At 39.8% G+C, this 21,295-nt stretch overlaps 1 protein-coding gene across 37 annotated transcripts in view; it reads right to left on the bottom strand.

The window, feature by feature from the left end:
• clasp1a (cytoplasmic linker associated protein 1a) overlaps positions 1 to 21,295 on the bottom strand; it is a 74,229-nt gene that overhangs the window by 27,899 nt on the left and 25,035 nt on the right. For 36 of the 37 annotated variants that reach the window (XM_069533588.1, XM_069533584.1, XM_069533592.1 and 33 more), the window contains exons 4-17: positions 20,781 to 20,884; positions 20,032 to 20,123; positions 18,353 to 18,428; positions 17,781 to 17,878; positions 16,523 to 16,593; positions 5,646 to 5,786; positions 4,968 to 5,041; positions 4,574 to 4,666; positions 4,315 to 4,460; positions 2,755 to 2,890; positions 2,411 to 2,481; positions 1,592 to 1,651; positions 1,068 to 1,145; positions 786 to 953 (exon numbers count right to left, since the gene is read on the bottom strand). In XM_069533588.1, coding sequence (XP_069389689.1) covers positions 786 to 953; positions 1,068 to 1,145; positions 1,592 to 1,651; positions 2,411 to 2,481; positions 2,755 to 2,890; positions 4,315 to 4,460; positions 4,574 to 4,666; positions 4,968 to 5,041; positions 5,646 to 5,786; positions 16,523 to 16,593; positions 17,781 to 17,878; positions 18,353 to 18,428; positions 20,032 to 20,123; positions 20,781 to 20,884 — 1,408 coding nt within the window. Of the gene's footprint in view, positions 1 to 785; positions 954 to 1,067; positions 1,146 to 1,591; positions 1,652 to 2,410; positions 2,482 to 2,754; positions 2,891 to 4,314; positions 4,461 to 4,573; positions 4,667 to 4,967; positions 5,042 to 5,645; positions 5,787 to 13,937; positions 14,086 to 16,522; positions 16,594 to 17,780; positions 17,879 to 18,352; positions 18,429 to 20,031; positions 20,124 to 20,780; positions 20,885 to 21,295 lie in introns of those variants that run through there. The other variant, XM_069533610.1, reaches the window with a different exon arrangement.

The following is a 21,295-nucleotide window of genomic DNA, read 5'->3' as shown; positions in this document are numbered from 1 at the left end:
AGACTTTGTGCATCAGGTTGACAGATATTTTATTTATGACTTATAAAAATGAAATGAACAATGAATATTAAAAAAATATGATTACATTAAAATGAATAAAGCTAATGTGTAGTATGTATTTGTACAGTGAAATTTGCAGAATTAGAACTGTTCTAGTCAATGTGTTAGTGACCGATAAAGAAATGGTGAATTCGATTGGAAAGCTTTCGGTGGGAAGAATAAAGGTGATCTCATACCCATAACCACAAGCACCCCCCAGCACACACTTAAATGTGCACACGCATTCACACGCATGCACACACACACAAACACAATGTGACACCTGCAGTCCTGGTAGATGGAGAATGAGGTCATTAACCAACAAGCACCAGAGGGAATCTATAAACTGATAGCAATCATTGGTGTGTGTGTGTGTGTGTGTGTGTGTGTGTGTGTGTGTGTGTGTGTGTGTGTGTGTGTGTGTGTGTGTGTGTGTGTGTGTGTGTGTGTGTGTGTGTGTGTGTGTACGTGGGTCCCCACCCTGCTGCAACCCATCTGATAATAATTGCCAAAGATTATACGATCAACAATAAGGCAGATGCGTTATAGGTTTTCATCACTTATAATGGCAAATAGATGTGCATTAGCTTTGTGAAAACAGCTGAAGATGATGATGATGCAGGAGACATGACAGCAAATAAGAGCATAACAGGAGCAGGTGAGCAGGAGCTGTAATCTCAGGCCCGAATATAACAGGAGAAAAAAGATAGAACAGAAGGAGCAGGGGTGGAGGAAACAATTCTTACTTAAGACTCTCTTGGGAAGATGATGAGGATCGATCAGACTGGGGTAGAGACACAATGCTGTCAGAGCTCTTCAGGTGAGACTGGAGGGCCTTCTGATAGGTGGACTCTAGCGCCTGGAACAGATGCTCTGCCTCCCGGCTGTAGTGACCATGGAAACCCCAGTAGCACCTATGGGTGAGGACAAGAAGAAGCAGGAGGTGATTTACAATTTAGCCAATGTCAAAAGTGTTGAAAACAAAGAAACAAGAATGTTAAGGGAGAAAATATTGAAGCAACACTTACTTTCTAGCAATGGATCTTGCCTCAGAGTCAGCATCATGTATGCCTTTCTTGATGGTCTCAGTCAGTACAGCCACATGTCTGGGGTAGTAAGGAAACATGGTGAGCAGGATGCAGTCAAGATAAAATCGTGATTTACTGATGGATGTTTTCCTGAAACCATAAACCTGTAAATGCTACAGAGCAAAAAGAATGTCTCTTTCTCTTCTCCTGTGTCTTCCTGTTTTATCCCTCTGGTGGTCCACAGGGAATGTGGCCACCCACAGGATTTTTCGCCTGTTTTTAAAGTCTCTGCTGCGGTTGTCATGGTTACAGGGACGGAAAGTCGCCTTATCGTTAAGCAATTGATCACGACGGCTCTCACAGGACTCATCAATTTAATGGGTCTCATCAGCGACGCACCCAGCTAGCACTCAGCAAACTTAAATGTGATCAAGCGTCTCACGTCTACTACACAGCAACACCCACTCACTCGCCCCAAGGAGACACACACACCACATACACACTTGCAAAGAGTTTCAGCTTACCTTTCCAGTGTATTGGTGGGCCATTCTTGTAACATGAGGTCTAAAAACTCATAGCAGCGTCTGGAGAGGAGACAAAGTAAAACAGCTCTTCAAGTTAATAAAAGCTGTACAACGAAAAACTTTACTATAAATAAACATATGTGCAAAATATGATGTTCCGATACCAGCAACTGAAATTCCTCAGAAACTGCCAGGGTGGGTGTGTATTCAAATACAATCTCTTTATATATTATTCATATATTAGTTTCACCTAAACAGCTGTTTTCTTTTCACAGATATCACTTCTTCACCACTATGACAGTAGATGTGCTGTACTGCCACTGGCAAGTGAAGAAGTGATTTCTGGTAGTGTAGAGTTAGCCACAGCTAGCCAAGATGTCAGCAATTTGGTAATATTTCAAGCTGGACAGGCCCACGAATAAAACAGTGAAGTGTAACATATGCAAGGCTTCGGTTTTGGAGGGTGGCACTGGTGTTGCGGATTACAACATGAGCAGTTTCATAAAGCATTTGACGAACCATTAACGAAACAGCACAAGAAGTTAACCTGAGCCAGACCATACAACAACACTTCTATACAGGGTTGCTAACATATTGCTGTAAAAATCAAAACATTAAATATATGTTTCTCATTTCATATAAATATGACATGTCAATGAAAATAATTTGACACAAGAAAAACATAGTCTGTGTGATTTGAGATAGGCAGTGTTTTGTCTTGAAAATTATTATGGACTGAATATAAAATACAATCATAAATTTCCTTTTGATAGATAAAGATACAACAATTGTCATTTAGTACCATTAATATGTTCTTACCGTCTTACTGCCACTGATTTGGAGGTGCAGTTACTGGTTATGATGGGGATGAGACGTGGGTAGTGTGTGTTCTGGAGAGGAAAGATATTTTATCTATTTTTATTAACTTTGTTCCATGAGTCCACAAGAATAGTTTAATTATTTTTTGTTTAAATATTTCAATATTCAGACATGATGGTGGTTCAATTTACAGCTATTATAAACCAATCACCTGTTGAGATATGCAAGTAAAGATTTGAGAGGCGTTTAATGTTTAGCGGAACATAAGTTTAAAATTGAGGTTCAGTTATAAATGAAAATATTCCCAGATGACCAGAGCAACCCATCTCTCTAAAATGTCTTACCCTGAGGATGAGGCGGATGGTGACCACCCCAGATGTGGCCATGACTTTGGCACTGTTGGGCACAAGGTTCAGCAGTGTGGGCATGATGCTCTCTGCTCCATGGTCAAACTTGTTACCCAGAAGTGATGACAAATGTCTGACAGAGGAAAGGTGAGAGTGAAAAAGAGTTGAAAAACACAGCGTTAAAGATCTGTCCTGACCGTGACACCATGACAGCCCCGTCATGGTGATGCGTTACTGTTCTTTCTGATAATAGGATCACGACTGGGGCCAGCATGTAAAATGAGCAGCTCCTCCAATAATTATGCTAAAATGTATAAAAGTTTATTTTATATATATTTTGAATTAATAATTTTCTCAATGAGAGAATAAAGCAGCTGTTTGAATATTAAGATAGCAGCTGGGTTGCTGTCTTTTTTTGGAAAGAAACCTTTTAAAGGAGATACATTGAGACACAAGTAAAAAGACAAGGAAAGAGACATTTTAGAAAAACTATCTGGGTTGACGTGGTTACAAGGGATGATGGGATCTGTATCGTTCCCAACCATTCATCAAGCTACTGCTCTTTCAGAGCATCTTTACTCTGTTCCACCTCATCAGGGTTGTATTAGAATTTGGATGACAGATGTTTTTGGGATGGGGGGATGCACTGCTAGTCTCATATTTTCAAGCCAGGCTTATTTTCATTAGCTCAACTATGTGGTTAGAAAACACTTTAATATGTAATTTTCCCGGTACAGCTTTGTCAGTTACAGATTTCTGCTAATATCGCTGCTGCCAGTCAAAGGCATGATGATGACCTCAGCAGAGCGACTGACTCTGATGATTATCATCTTATTAGGTTCCCAAGTTTTCACTGTATTAACCTGAGTATTAAGGCTGTGTCATTTTTTAAAATGTATAATTCCTGCTCTCCACACTCAGTGGGATGATACTATCATTACTATATTTAAATTGAATGAAAAGTTAAGTTTTCCATGCGGATACATCCAGGCTGAGCTGTTGATTGTTCTGCCCTTTTTACGAGACACTGAAACATATTTCTCACAAGAACTAAATATAAAAAATAACAAAAAACTAAATTGTGGACACAAGACTGTGTAGTTTACAATCTGTTATTGTCAGTTTGAAATAATCACATTTGAAATGTGCTTAAATAAATCAAACCTTCAACGTGATATTTTAGCATTTATACCTAAATCCAAAGAAACAAACCATATCAAACAAATACGGCTGTTTAAAAGACACTTTTAACTTGTTCCTGAGTTTTAATTTCCTTATCATCGACCAAAATTTAACATAATGCCAAAATGTAACTTTGGAACACGCTGAGTAAGTGGGAATGGGGCAGGTCTGAACTGCATCCTTACTTTTTAACTAACTTAAGGATAATAGTGGAAACTGCAATTCTCTAGAAAAGTATTTTAGAGAAAGGGAATTCATTTTAAGATCATAAAATAGAGCTCCAACAAAAGATAAAAGATGGTAGCTAACTGTTGTTTCCCAAAAACATTTAGAAATTGGTTAAGACAGTGCATGCCCTTCAGTTTGGAATCTCACCCCAGTGTGATACAGGCCTCGCGGACCACCTGAGAGCGCAGGTCTTTAGCGGACAGCTTGAGAGGAGCCTCGAGGAGACGCAGCTGCTGAGAGAAACCCTCGTATTCAGTGGCCCCAGCAAATATGAGTGAACGCACCTTCTTCAGCTGGAGAGGAACAAGGAAAAAGATCATATATTTTGGTGTATCATCACAAAATGCCAACACTTGTATCCTATGTAAATGAGTGAATGAGTATAAAGTTGGTGTCCAAGGCTTACCGCTACCACTCGGTGCTCCCAGTCATGTTTGTCATCAGACAGCACTTCTCTGATCTTGGTCAGCTGGTCCTCGAACTCTCTATTCGAGTAGATCTGAACACAGAGGGACATTAAGAAAGATATATTGTCATCTATACAATAAGTTATCAATTATGATTCACATATGTTATGTTTCAGATTCTGACATATTCCCCATTGTGGTGTATTTTACAATTTGTAAGAAAAGACTAAAATGACTACATCCTTTCTAGTGATTCCCTGAAGCCAATTGCTTACGTCAGTATGCTAGCAAAAACACAATGACAGTGCAAACAAACTGATGATAAGTGCAGCTAAGGCTCCAGGATATTTTTAACACTGTCTTCTATAGTTGACCACTCAGAGCTCAGTATACCTGAACAGAGGGCACGTCTTCAAAGGCCTTGATGAAATCCTCTTCATCAACAGCACCAGCTGCTGCTTCTTTACCTTTGAAAACAATGTGAAAAGTGTTTTAGCTGAGACTCAATAGTTGCTTCAAACATTTTAAAGATTATTCACAGCAGCATTAAAGCTGTCTACAGATAGCTCTCTATCTGTAGACAAAATAATAGTTGTAGTATAAGACATTTTTACTATAATGTTGAAACAGTCATGTGCATTTAAAAAAGCACTTTATTAGGAACCCCTGTATAAAGATTGCTCGAATAATAACTCCTGATACAACTGCTTACAAATGTGAGCATATTGTAAAATGCAGAATATTACTGCATAACAGTTGGCAGAGTCAACAGGGTCAGCAAACTTGTAATTGACGATCCATGTCTCAATTTGGTTTCATGAACATGACATAAGAGAACATAAGAGACTGGCAGCATGAATGTGCAGCAGATAAATCTGCAGAAATGTTGTGCTGCAGTCATGTCAACATGGAGCAGATCTTGTAGAATAGATAACATGAGGAACAGTGACTGTTTGAAAGCAAAAGGCCTTTGCCAGTGTTAGTATGGTGTTCCTAATAAAGTGCTTACTGAGTGTATATTACAGCTAGCTGCCTCGTAGTTTCCTCAAACACAACCCTCCCACCCCTTACCTGTGGCCTTAGTCGTGGTGGCTGAGCTGGGTCTTCTAACAGAGCTCACTACAGTCCTCCTGCCACTGGGGGGTGCTTTTGAGGATGATGAGGAGGAGGACCGGCCTCCATCCACAGATTCCTCATCCTCAAAATTCTTATCTGCAACAACAGAGGCAGAAAAAAAAATAACAATGTTATAATTCATTCAAAATAGGAATTATGCTCTTCAGGATAATGTAAATGTTATTCACATGACGGAAGGAGGGGATCAATAAATCATTATTCACGAATCATTCAGAGACACGTTGCTTCCCTCAAAGATTAGTGAGGTCAGTATTATGTCCTACAGCGAAGTACATCATCATCCTTTTATTAATCTTCTGACAGTACGACCCGAATCATCACTGCGTCCTATGTCCTATTCCCACCTCAGGGGAGGGTGCAGCACAGTCAATCTATCAGCATGTGTCTATGTATCCACCCAAACTTCATCCATCCATCCATCTGACTCTAATCTGGTTTGACAGCCATGCATGGATACATTTCCACTGTCACCTGCCCAAGGGGACTATTCACACAAAGGATTAGCCCAGGGCTGATGTGCTGGGTGGTTGCAGCCAGCTGAGGCCGGTGACAACGGGAATGTTTGTTGCTTTAATCACTCCTGAGGACGTTTTGACCTTTAAAAGTACTTAACAGAAAGAATATCTTCTTATAGACAGGCTTGCAGTAAGGCAGTGTTTGTGAATGAAGCCTACCTGTTTGAACCACACATTTAAAATGTGGCTCCAGGTGATATTAACTGATATTGGTGGACAAAATTTAAAAATAAATCAGAGCAATGATGGAGCTTGCCCACAAAAAGACAGATCCCATAATGTCCCTGCAGCCAAGATTATCACCATGACACTGCAACAAGCAGACGTACAACACATCAGAGGAAGAGAGGGAGGAAAGGCAACAGGTTGAGACAGAAGGTAAGGTAGAGAGGGGGAAGCATAAGATGAACAGGCGTAGATAGATGAGAAAGACCGAGAAAAAACAAGGAGCAATACAGAACGGAGGGGAAAGCAGGAGAGATAAAAAAGGAATCATTCTTACGAGCACAGATTTTCTTGCACACCAGCTTCCTCAGCATGTCTCTGCTGCCCCCTCTAACACGCTCTCTGTTCTTCACCAGACATCTCTGTCCACAGGGTGTGTGTCGCTCTGAATGTGCCTCTCTAGCTGGACTCAGACCAAGTGCCAGAATAACCCCCCCTTAAGCCTTCCTCTCTGAGTTCAGCTATCAGTGCATGAGTGTGTGTGTGTGTGTGTGTGTGTGTCGATTCGTTGATGGTGATGGTGTCACAGTACCATCATGATGCGGTTGGTGTCTAGTGACTGGTTAAAGGGGAGGGGTCAATTGTTATGAGATCAGCTTTTTTCAGCTTAGCCAACAAATAAACACTCTTAGAAAACCAACCTCAGCAATGAGATAATAATATAACTGTGTATTACAACAATACTAGTACTGTAGCTCAAAATAACACCAAAGAATAAAAGAACGCAGCATGAACAACTTGAACATCAGTATCTAATATTTCATGTTGTTTTGCCATAAAAATGTTAAAAAATGGATTTATTTCCAAGTCAAAGCTCAGTTACCAACAACTACAGATTATGATACCCAAGTTTGACTGACAAAGCGACTGAACAACTGACTGTCACTTCCATTTTAATAGACCTGCATTTGTGAAAGCAGGTTTAAAAGCTCAAAAACAGGACAAAACTACTGTCGTCACTTCCTCGGTGTGATGAAAGCTCTGTTCGATGGAAGTTAATTGGAGGGATGCTGGGAATAAAATGATGCTACCAAACCATGTTCCAATAACAGTGGGAGGCTCATCAAAACCCAATAGACACAGTGCTGGGTAGAGGCCAGCTGGGTGTGGTTTATACTCCATTACCATCGGAACGCAAAATGACTAATGCAGATTTCAATCAATAACTCTGTTCACCATCTCCACTTTCTGCTGCCGTTTGATTATCAGACTGATCATCTCACATACTGAACACAAACATTTAATAGCTTTCCACACCCTTGATACAAGGAGCAACAAGCACACTAGACGAAATGAGGTGCAGCCCTTTGTAAAACTCCATCATCACAATACAACTTACTGCAGGTATATTAGTGTCAGCTTTCAACTGTAAAGAGTAACACTCAGTACATACCTAGCACAGGTACTACTAAGGCTTTGAACTAGTCAAAGATATCAGTAAGTCGATCCGAAAAAGGAAAAAATGCAGACCATTAAAAAGATGAGGAGCAGTGCCCTGCCACATTTAGTGAAGTATTGATCACAGCTGTCACTGTGGCTGTTCGCACCGACGTGAACACAAATGTCAGGGTCATTTATCTATGTGCCAAGGGAGCAATTAGAGCTGCATACATCACGCAATAAACAATTAAAAAACAGGTGCACACAAACGAGGCACATGACTAGACACAGAAGCCACGTTCATGAACGTGCGCACACACGGTACAGTGAGTGGTGAGGGTAGCATTGAACCCACTGGCTTTTGTCAAAAGGTTTAATCACTGGTAACTGATCTACAGAGAGGTTATAGTCTGTGAGCTCATATCAGATGCATCCTTGGCCAAAAGAAATATATGCAATATGTATATTATATTATATATATACTTTATATTATAAAAAATGTGAGAGGATGGCAGAGAAAGGACAAAGAACAGCAACCAAAATCCTCTTGCATGTACAGTCAGGTCTGATAAGGGAATCAAACTGGTGCTGCCTTCTATGCACACTAGGTGTCAGGATACACTGAACTGAAACACACCACAACACATTAACGAATTGTATTCATAAAGTTCCTGACGTTGCGTTGTCACCAGTAATCATTCTATAAACCACAGATTTACATAAGAGAGGATTTTCTCTTCACTCCCTCGACTCTTTAGAAAAAGAATAAAAGCCCATAGGCACGACAGATTAAGGCGAAGTTCATAAACCAGGGGTTGTCAACTAATACTATACACTGTACTGAAGGGAAGGGGTGAGAGAGGAAGGGGGATGCTCTCATACAATCTCATGGTCTCTCCATCTCTCTCTTAAATCTCTAAAATGTATCTCCCATTTTTTTCTCTCTCACCCTCCGTCAGCCCAGACCATCTGTCCTCCTTTCTGGATCTCCCCAGAGATCAGGGGAAAGTGATGGGGTTTCCACGAGGCTGACAAAGACAGTGGTTTTAGCCAGCACCCTGTGGCATTATGTAAGAGACAGAGGATTGTGATCTGTGTTATGTCACAACAGAGATGTCTTGTTTTGCTGGCTGCAGGCAGAACATTCTCCTTCTGGCTTCAGATAATGGATGAATAGAATTCAATATTTACTAACGAGTGAGTTCTTAATCCCTGACAGCTCTTGCCTCTACCTGTCATGCATCTACAAGGGAAGTGAGCTCTCTTGAAAAGTCAACATGACATCCAGGCAGGGGAGTCGGAAGAAGCTCTGACTGTGCGTTATGGCTTTTGTATTTTAAGTGTGTTGTTTGCTCGTCAACTAGATGGAGTAAAGAGAACATTTTGATGTCATCAGATACCTATAAAACCTTTAGGCTCTGGTCTTTGGCTTTATGAGAGAGGCAGTAATGCGATTTGATGCTTTTCTTTTTCATACCTGCTCTAATTACACATGACGTTCATAGCAACAGGATGATTTTAACTGCAAAAGGAAAAATGTTTTAGCAGCAACAATGCTGCTTTTTTTTCAATTATTATCAATCAATAAAAAGTGGATTTTCTCCGCAAGAGAAGCAGAAACCTTGGGAATGTTGACATTTCACTTGTTAAAAATGGCTTAAACGTTAAATCAGAATCAACTTAATTGACTAAAGGTTTCTCAATGAAAGCTCATGAACTGTTTGTTACAGACAGGATTATGAAATGCTTTCCACCAACACTTTTTTCAAACCGAATCAGAATCCGCCTGTTTATGAATAAAATGGAAGAATGTTCCAAAGATCAATGTTTCAAACTTTAGAGTGAAGGGGGAAAAACAACATTCATTATGAGAGCTATTGAATCACAGAAAAAAGACAGAGAAGACACACATTGTAGTCTGGGCTGTTCTGAGCACAATGACCTCGCTGTCCTACTCAGACTTTATAGTCAACTCAAGAAATACTCAGTTTGAACAGTTTCCCATTGTATGTTCTTGAGGATTTATTCAGTTTGGAGTAAAATAATGGATACTAAGTAACTATTCAGACTGCAGAGCACTCAAATAATTCTCATGATGCGTATTTTCCACCACACAACCAAAGTGCCGACGACTGGCTTTCTTTCACTGGCACCTTCTTTCAAACAACATTGTCTGGAAGCAGGATAAAGAGTTTTTATGATTAGACTAAAAAGCTTGAATTTGTGCCGGTATTGCCCTCTGCGTGCCACATTTGGCATTTCCATTTCATTAGGACTCTGTGATCATCCAGTGAGTGCACAGAGAGTTAGTACAGAGTCATTGGGCGTCACTGATTTTTGTTGGTTGTGGGAACATTAAGTCAATGAGCTCATGAGAGAGGGGGAGCACTGAGGCTTGTGTGTGTACCAACAAATGACTGCACATTAATAAGGACGACATGACAGCTCCCTAAAGTGAAGCCAAAACATCTGGATTGCCCCCTGGTGGCTGGCTGCAAAAAATCAGACAGAGACCATGCCTCCCCTATGTTAGCAGATGGGTAAAGGACCAAACTAAAAAGTTGAGCTGTAAGTGAAGTAACTTTCTAGCGTTAGTTACTTCTTATGTTCAAAGTTCAAGTGCCCATGTTTTTAGCAAGTCTGGTTTAGAGATGGACAGCTGACACATGATTGGTCAGGTGGTTGTATCTGTGGACCTCGATACATCGGCTCCAAGATCACAAGAGGTTTCAAATGACGGCACAAGGGCAGGGCCTGTACCTGAGATATTTTGGCTTCAATAGTGTTCAGTGGGAGGAAGTAGTGTCCTTCATCTCTGTTAACATTCACTAGTACCAACTTGTACAAATACTCAGTTGTAGATCGCTGTAGATGTAGATAAACCTAGCCTGTGTCCTGGCAGAGGGACCAATGCCATGGCAGTCTCTTATTATTCCCATCAAGGATTCCCTTCTACCCAGAGTCACATGGGCAGAGGGCTTCCTGCCCATTTCGCTTGGCAGAGCTCATAAGAGGGACAATCACATCAATCAGAGGGTTGGCCACAGTTTACTCTGTCATGTTGTCTCTCCATCCCACTCTCTTTGTTGCATGTTACCCCCAACCCACCCCCGAAGTAATGGGTGTCTGCATTTCCTGATCATCAAAACAATCTCAGTGATGAACAATACAAACATTCATTAGCAAATGTTTGTCTGCACTGAACACATGGAGGGTCTTAAACATGAGTTAAAACAACATTTTATTTTATAGTTTGATACCCAAAACCATGATCAAAACAACAATGTAATGATCCTTCTAACAAGAACTGTGTTTGTATCCAGAGCCTCATTTGGCTCATTCCTCTGTGCCATAGAGCTTTGTCATTGTCCAAAACTATTAAAACACATAAGTGAGCCTCACTTACACTGATTATCTTGTTCCTCTGTCACCGTTCACACATACTGTACTTATTTAAACTCAATTCCAGTATTGTACCTAGAACCAGCCTATTAGAAATACACAGGAGAAACAAAAGGTGTATTATTACCTTAAAAAATACAGCCTAGGGAAAGTAAATGCATATTTTAGGGAAATCACTTCCTTAAAAAAAAACTTTATATTTGTGAGCCACTTTTCAAAGATTTATGACTTCAGATGGACTGAGGAGTATTGAGAGATGAACTAAAATGTAGTAGTCTGTTGTCGTTGAGAAAAATATAGAATAGCACAAGCCTAATCCATTATTGTTTAATACTAATTGATCAAAAATAAATCTGTATTTAATATTTGTTTTCAGCATCTTTCACTCTTCTTTAGTTCTATTATTGGCAAAATATCTTGATCATTCCCTGGTGGTTGGCTGCAGTATTTACCCCACCTACTCCATGTTAGTGTATGGGTGTTATCCAGTTATTTAATGCTACAAAAATGGGGTGAAGATCATGATCAACAGCTGAGGGGGACAAATGATTGGTCGAGCATGTGTATTGGCGGGAAGTTGATACCATGGCTCCAGAGTTTAGTTGTGACTATCTCCTGTAATAAATGTCTACCCCTAAATACTAAATAAAATATATTTATGTGTACATATATTGATAAATGATGAGGAAAGGTGCAGAGTATCTATGTGAGCCTTCTATTCCCAACATTTTCCGTGTGAACATACAAAAGAAGAATCCCCTTTTTTTTTTTTTTTACTTAAGCCGGAGCCTCCTCCACAGCTTCACAGGCACACACACAAGCATGCACACACCCACACACAATCCATGAATGCATACGAAAAAACGTTAAGCTCTTTGCAAAGCTGTGAATTCACTGTGTGTGTGTGTGTGTGTGTGTGTGTGTGTGTTGATCAAAGGGCTTTCTTAGAATGACAATTCGTTCTTCAGCCATTATCCCTCCTGTTCATGAGTATTAACCATTTCCTATAGTGCAACACATAATACTGCACACACAAGCAGACACACACTGTGCTCAAGCACTAGTCCAAAATCCATGAGACTAGCAGGCCAACAGCTTCGACAGTCCTAAAATCCCAGGGACAGGGACACACGTCTTTTCTACCCACAGAAACATATGAGCAACATATTCAATGGTCATCTTTGATTGTAGAAATAAAACTGTTGTGATGTGCAGCTCTGCTTCTATTAAGAATTTATACGACAGGTCGAGCTGTTCCCTCTCGTCTCTCTGCTGCGAGTGCAATGCATGATGGTATACCCGTATATTGTTCGGTTAGTGACCATCGGTTGTGCAATACTTTTCATGATGCATTGTGGGAAACTGAGTGAACTAAATAGGGTATAAAAACGTCACTAAACATTCGGACACCACTACAAAATGACAAACTTAGTTTATAGTGCACTATATAGTGATGAGTGAGTGATTTTGGACACAGCCACAGTATTGAAAGTGTTTATGTAACAGTTAACACTAGAAGTGAGGACACTGAAGTCAGCGTACGTACATACGTACGCACACGCACACACACACACAGCCTCAAAGACTGAAGTTATAAAAGGCTCTCTGTGATTGTGTTGAAGCCATTATATAGCCATTGGCTATATTCAGTTTTCCCTGTTTGAATACGTGGCTTCTGGCCAATGTCTCTTCTCTGTGGTTATAGATAATGCCTCTGTTTGAAGCTTCAGTTTGCATTATGCACTGATGTTGTATAAATGGGTCTATACAACCAGACACTGATGCTTCCAGTTTAAAAAAAGAAGTTGGTTGCATTGATTAGAGCTCTGTTATGTAAGAGAAAGACTAAATCAGGAATACTTTTCAGAGCCAGCTATGTATTTTGTTACTGGTCAAACTGATGATCAGATAAAACAAAGTAATATTAAAGTATCAATAGAATAACGACTTATATAACGAATAACGAGAGAAAGTTAAAAATAAAAGTAAAATATAGCTATTGCTTGTCTTTTAACTCAAATACATTTAGAGGAAAAGCGCTGTTCTTTTATTATTTAACTTCACATAAAGAAAGAGTTGGTATCAAACAACAATTTATATTTTGTATGATTATTCCAGAGGCAAAGTATTTCAATGAAAGTGAAAGTCAACTGATCTAAATTAATCTCATTACATAGATAATGGGGGTTTCAATAGATTCCATATGAAATTATAGACCTTCTATATGTAACAGATAAAATACTGATGGCAATGCAGCTCTAATCAGCTTGGACAGCACTGGACCAAGATGTTGGGATGCTTTAGGCAGGCTGTCACTCGAGGTGCTGAGAGGGGACTGAAGGCGAGGCACGGTGGAGATTAACAAGAAGCCTGAATGTAAGATGTCCATGCTGCACTAGAAAGAGTGCAGCTGCTGCAGCACAGCACAAATAGTGACCATTCGGCTGATAGCTTATTTTGAGGGAATATGGTCTCCTGAGACTTAAGATACACGTAAGAGACTTCATCAGCATCCAGGACAGAAACAGTGGGAAAAAAAAGATTACATAAGAGATTAAACTGGTGTCTTCTCCTTATCGAACAAATATTCCGCCTATACAGTCCACATGCAGCGAGATGGATAATCTATACGACATTCTAATGTGCATGATACGTGTGTGATCTGTTCTTAGTGAGGTAAGAAACATTTCATTTGCAGTCTTACCTTCTCCAGCTGTCATGGTGCAAAGCTTCCCTCACAACTGAAGAGGAATGAGGCTACACAGCTGAAAGCTCAGCGCTCCCTCTCTCTCTCTAGTGTCCTATATCTCTCACCCACTGTTTACTTCTTGGTGTTGCTACAGAAATGGCAGCTTTGTTTTGCTCTGTAACCCTGCTTCCCTCCCCCTCTCTGCTCTCTACCCCTACCTCTAACTCTTTTACCCCCTTACCCTGCTCTTTGAAACAACCTCCCTTTTCCTCCATCACTCTCTGAAGTAGATCTGTACATGCATTTCAAGCGTAGGGATGAGAAATGAGAATTTTGCAGAGGTAGTATGTGTTTTTTTTCCTCATATTACATGGATATAGGTGTCCACATACATTTGGCCAAACAGTGCAAGGCTCAGCCATCACTCATGACCTTCCCCTGGAAACATTTCCTCAACCTCGCCTGTGACACAGTTTGAAGTGACATATCACATCACAAAACAGCCAGACTTACAAAACATGCTACCGAGAATAAATTCTCATCGTTTTAATTTTTTCTCAACGTTGAAATATTTTTAGGGTTGCAGTACATAATCCCTTTTTCTTTGCCAGTGCTCTGGTTAGATTGGAGCCGTTAGCTAAAGTGTCTAAGTAAGCTGAAGGGCTGTATGTGTGACAGTGCAGCTCGTTGCCTGTCCACATTAACACCCCACATTCTTCTCAGCTCCGAGGCAAAAGGATTTAAAATGAGCCATCATCTGCAGACACAAACCCAATTTCAGTGCAGCCGTGAAAGAGCGACGTCAAGCCAAGCAGCTAATCGTGCTGGATATGATGCTCGACCATCTAATAACTGCTACAGTTAGTCATGTTTTCTTTCCTCATTCTTTCTGCAACTGTGTACGGGACAAAATCAAAACAAGCAGAGATGAATGGGAGGGACTTCTTGGGAAAAAAGGCCTCTGCCATATTGTAATTTCTTCAATGGTAAAGACTTCAATGGTCAGTATCTTAAAAATAATTTAGAATTTAATGAAAGATAGGAGTTCATTTGTTCAAATATCATTGACTGGATTCTTTTTTTGTCTTTCCTCTGAATATATACGTTTCCTCTGATTTAGTGATAAATTAATTATTGATAACTATGGGACTGCTTTAAAGCTATAGGGTTGGCGAATCCTGAAAAAGGTAGAAAAGATCAGCGTACACATTGAAAAATGCAACTGATATATCAAACCCCTCCCATCAGCCCTCTCTTATAAATCCCCAAAACACAGTCTGGCAACTGCTGGAAGCCAACAGTTCCATTACTCTGTCACTAACTTCTGGCTTTTGTCTCAGTGGTTCATGTCTCTCCGACTCTTCTCATGTGCAGTGATAGCACAGGTACTCAGTTAGTGACATGAAATTATCAATTCATCAAGCATGCTATTACCATATAACATGTCAAATCCATGGAGTGTTCCTGTCATGCTGACAAAAAGAGGAAGTGTACTCTCAGATCTAAATATGTTACAAAAATACACTGCAGATAAAAAATATGGATTATGGAAATCAGTTCAGTAGTTTTTGTGTAATCCTGCTGACAATCAGACAGTCCAACCAACAAACAAACCAATGGACAGGGGAGAAAACATAAACCCCTTGGCAGAGGTAACTATCAGCTCATCCAGCTGCTATGTCACACAGTGCTCCTCACTGCTGTGTGTGAATGGCACAATTAATTAAATTGTCTGGAGTGGTAGATAGGAGGTGATGTTGCAGACAGCTTTGAAATGCTGAGCCCTGTCGACTGTTCTCTCAGCTCAGCTGTTCTGTGTGTAAATGAATAGAGTCAGCAGTAAGGGTGGACAAATACAGGAGCAGATATCTGCCTTTCCAATATATCTTCTTTATTTTGTTCTCTGTTTTCATCAATGTTTACAGTTTTGACAGATGCCTTTCAAAATCTGTTTCGGTCTTTGGCTCCACAGATGGACATCAGAAAGCTCCAATGGATGGCACCGCCTGTAGTAAATACTTCTACACTAGGTCCCATCTGGCCTGCAAACCCTCCTTCTTATGCACATACATGCACGGACGTACACATGCACACACACACCAATTTATTCACTCACTCAAGACGGAAAATACAATCTGGAGCTGACACAAGTGAGAGTTTGACAGAAAGACAAAGGGTGATACAGCTAAAAGTCAGCAACAGTTTGGTGAAACTAAAGAAGTCTTCAAGTTCACTCATCATAAAAAAGTCCTGCCATCACAGATAAATCGAGATCTGCACCACAGGACAACAACTATGTTTCCTACTGTGCTCCTCAATCCAGTATTAGAAAGAAGGACAACAACAGAAACAATGACGTGATGACAGGATAAATACCTTACAGGGAATTTAAATGCAATGCAATTTTTTCCACATTTTGGCTAAAGTCCATTTCTGCGTGAGATTAATACATGTCCAATTTTAAACTGTGGATATATTTTGTTCTGGATGGACACCAAAAGCTCACTGAGGCATACGATTACCGAGAAAAAAGCAAGGACGATAGTCAGAAGCAAAGAGAAGCCAGAACAGCAAGCTGACACACAGAGGGAGTTACTCACCTGAGCCAGAAGAGGAAATCATGTTCCCGGATCTTTGGACTTCATCAAATTTGCTGAAGATTACATTCAACCTATAAAAGCAGAAAGAGAGAAGATGTAATAAAAAGGGAAAAAAGGGACAAGAATACAATGAGCAGTAGAAGAACCTGCACTATCTGTCACTTCAGAGGTGGGACGGTCTGTCTCTGCTCTGCGCAGCAGGGGTGGCTGGGACCAAAATAGACAGCAGCCAAAACTGCCAGATAGATGACTAACTGGCACTGGGGCCAGAGAGGGAGGGGAGAGGGATGGTGAAATGAAGGGACATATGGTCCCAGAGTAATTACTCCACATTTGGTAGAGTATTCTATTAAAAAAAAAAACAGCTTGTCCAAATCAAAGCTATGAAATTCTAGCAATTGTCAGGGGGCTGATTCAAGTATAAAATCATTTCTGCAGTCAGAGGTGAATATAAAATAAAGTCTGAGACTGAAACCTCAGGAGGTTGTACAGCTCCCACCCTTTTCTTATGAAATCTATTCCTAATCAATTACAAATTTGCTTGACAACCATCTTTCTGATAAGAACATGCAGTTCGACAATTGACCATACAAGCTGCAAACGAGGGGATAAGCCTTTATAATTTAATTAGAATAATGGTTGCTTTAAATAAATTGGACAACATTATGTTTTTTCAAAACATACAGAATCTTATTTACAATACAAATTTAGATTTTAAAAAAATCATGTCAAATGAGCCGGAAAATAAAACTAAATAGCTGATCAAATGATGGCATCTGAAACAAAGCTGAGGAGAGCGGATCAGGAAATGAGGACTCATGATATATTTCATGAACATGGATAACAATGAGCAATTTAAGCAAAAAAACAAAAATCCTCCACAGTGGATAAAGGAGGAGAAGAGATTGTTTTGTGAGAAAAAAGAAAAAAATGGAGCTGTAGGAGAAATGTTTGTGATTTGTATGACTCATTTTCATTATCCAAATACACATGTGAAGAAAATCACAATAAATATAAAATCTTGGAAGGAGTTGACTCACAGACTGAGCTCAGCTTGAGAACAGAGAACAAAGGGAAAGGGTGATCTTTCTAATGCTGTATTACTTTGCACAGCCACCAGAGGGAGAACTATGCATAGAATGATGTGATCTGCTGCCTCTCTGTCTAAACATGGGTGGAAATCTTCCTCTCTCTCCTGTACATCACTGTTACGTGTATACAGATGTTTGTGTAGCCATGCATCCTCTTGTTGTCATACCGTGACTGCGGCAGGCCTTTTTTGCTGAGGTCCATCCTCACCCTCTCACCCACATGTTTGTAGATCTCCACCAAGCTGCTCATGGCTGCATCACGCACCTGAGGACCACAACACCACAAAAAATGATTCGATTCTTTACTTTTTTCATTTTCTTTCCAAAGGTCAATTAGGTCTCGACCTTAATCCAACTGTTGGAAGAATGGCTCTGAGTGGCAACACTGTCTTTAGGCTGTACTACTTCATTGTTTTACAAGGAGGAGGCTGATGCCTAGTTGATGTCTGAACAGAGGAAATCTACAACTCACTGAAACACTCCCTGATATACCATTCACAGTGACATGATGCCCTCATGTTTAAGAGTTTGTACTTGTAGAAAACATTACGTTGTGTTACTTAACATGTCTTTCATTAATCTGACATCATGTCAATCAACTCACCTACCAATCATTATTTATTCATCAAACACCTCTGACAACATTCCAACTAACTACTCTGAGCTCTTTCAATCTAAGAATAAAATATATTTCACATCAGTGGCAAAATATTTAAAGAGAAAACATAATGGGACATACCTGACTTGTGGGGTCCCCCAAAAGATTACATATGTGGGGAACAATTTTACTGAGGGTCAGGCCTTGAGCTCCATATCTGGAAGAGAAAGATGAATATAATTGAGCAAATGGAATGATATACTGTGACATCAGTCAGTTTTAATATCCCTATACATTGTGCTCACATTATTTTGTTGTAGATTTAGTTATAACATTTTGCCATTTCTGTCCATCTATGTGTAATTTCTAACTAGAATTACCGCACTATGGCAGTTCCTGTGTATACATTTCTAAATGCTTTTTTCCAGATTAGTATAAATGTCACTGTGACATAATCACTTTATCTGAGTCCAAGTCAATAAAAAGTAGAAGAAATTCCCTCAAGCAGTCTTGAGATCACATTCATGAGGCCAAAGAAGCCACCGTGACCTTTGACCACTGAAATCTAATCAATTTTTCAGTGAGTCCAAGTGAATTTTGCCATATGTAAGGAAATTCTCTACGGGCAGTCTTAATATGTCACATTCACAGTAACGTAAGGTCATTCTGACATTGACCTTTGACCTCCAGGCAAGATATTACGATCAAGAAAAAAAATGAACATACTATGTGAAGCCACCGTGACCTTGACCAAGTTGAAATCCATGCTCAAGTGAATGTTTGTGCCAAATGTGACAGATTTCCTTTACAAGGCGAAAAGTTTGCTTTGTGAGGTCACCATGACCTTTGACCACCAAAATCTAATCAGTTCATCCTTGAGTCCAAGTGAATATTAATACCAAAGGACATTCCCTCAAGGCATTATTGAGATATCGCGTTCACAGGAATGGGACAGACAGACAACCTCAAAACATAATGCCTCCGGCCACTGGCATTTGCTGATGCTGGGGCATAAAAATATTCAGACAGTTTGCTGTCAGGAGATGTATCTCATTGACTGGAGTCCACCTCTGACAAACTGAATTGACTGGACTTCGTTTAAAAAGAAACACATTAGTATGTAAAAGAACGTCCCTACAGTGAAGCATTGTGCTGACAACACTGGATATAGGGGCTTCTCATATCCTCTTTCCACCAAAGTGAACCGAGCTGGATCAAACTGCAAAGCGTTTAAGATCCAGTTTGCCTTTCCATGGGTTGGAACTACTGCAGGGCCACATCATTACGTTAGCACATGACTGTCGACGTCTCGACTGTATAACTGAACCCAGAAACTGGCACTTATTGTAATGAATTATATATATCCATTCATTCAGTCATTGAATGTTCGCTCGCTCTCTTCTTTCTCGTGCGCGTTGACAAACACTCCAACTCAGCTGATGTCTCAGGCCCATCAGTGACAGGGGCAGGGGGAGTGGTCAGGATTGAGAAACGATCGGCCAAACAAGAAGAAAATCACAGAGAGCACGTAACCTGAAAATTTACTGAAATACATAGTCAAAAATGCACATTCTACCAGGAAGAGTTAGATAAAATGTCCACATCCAGGTGTGCAAAGTTGTAGAGAATTACCCATGACAACCTGAAGCTGTAATTACTGCACAATGGGCTTCTACAAAGACAGAAGATATATTCTCCTTCTCCTCTGCTTTCAGCTTGTCACCTTTGTTAAAATCCTTTTTGTAACTTGATTCAAAAACTACCTCCAAGCTGCAACCTTCACATTGAAAATTACAAGGTTTGGAATCAATTGGTCTCACGTGTTCAGTGTGGCGATGAGGCAAAGGCACACTCCTTCTCTGGTCCTGTTGTTCTTGTGTTTAAAGCCTCCCAGCATTCTGTCCCACACGTACTGCAACAACAAACATCAAGAATTTAAAGCCGGCATGATACGAGATTTCTGAGGCTGTATGGTTTTTTTTTGTATATTTGAGGGTCTGATGACAATACACTCACCAGCAGTTATAAATAAACACATTGTCTAGATATGGACCTATTTTATTGAACTTGACAGTCCCTTCTCATTGGTCTAGAACTAACCTGGGATTCTTGTTATGTATCATTTATATTAAGTATTTTATTTTTGTTGTTATGAATTATTGCAGAATTCATAGGTCATGATGTAGTCGGTGGCTGATATGTCTGCCCCACCAACCACAAAGGACTGTATGCTATCTTAACATAATACCACCTCATATTATCATAATACAATTAATGCACTAAAAATAGTTTTAAAAAAACAGCAGCTTATTCCAAAGATTAAATATTAATGACTGAATTACTCTGCTGAGATCATTGATTTAACTATATAAGCTTTAATTAAATCTAAAAGTTAAATATCAAAAGTTCACATAATAGCTAAATATCTCAAATAAAATAATAATTAAAATGAATGGTATCAATAGGCATTGAGTGATATCTTATTATTTATGTCAGCAGTGATTTCCCAATGTGTGGTGAAATCCCAAACAGTAGTTTGAGAAGGAGTATGTGGTGTACATGTCGGTACCTGTGGGGTGGCAGCTTGCTCCATGATCTTTAGCAGCACTGTTTGGTCTTGGTCTCGCACTTGGTCTTTGGCATCACCCAGACGATCAATAAGGCTGGGCAGAACTGAGAGAGAGAGATCATCAATAAGTCTCTGTTCAAATCAGTGAACTTAAAAGAGAATGAGACGCAATGAGAACGTAACTGGTGGGCTGAAATTTGGATATTAAAATTTGGAGTAACTACAAATTCCTTTTGGTGCGCAAGAAGAATGTAATCAACATATTTCAGAACTCCAGAAGTCCACAGTTCTTTTAAAAAAATTTGTGCATTTGACTTTATTTTGGATCATCTTAAACACTGATAATTTATCACTAGATAAATGGAAATGGTGAACAGCTGGAAAAATATCATGTGGCCTGAGATGGTTTACTTGATGGTTTACTGCTAAACTATTTTGGTGCTGTGACTAACTTTTGGGAATCGGGTCATCTTTTTCTTTTTATACTCTTTTATATTAACCATGTGTGCCACAAC

This window comes from Paralichthys olivaceus, chromosome 10 (genome assembly GCF_024713975.1).
Source record: "Paralichthys olivaceus isolate ysfri-2021 chromosome 10, ASM2471397v2, whole genome shotgun sequence".
Lineage (NCBI taxonomy): Eukaryota > Metazoa > Chordata > Actinopteri > Pleuronectiformes > Paralichthyidae > Paralichthys > Paralichthys olivaceus.
This window is presented reverse-complemented; position numbering and strand designations above follow the sequence as displayed.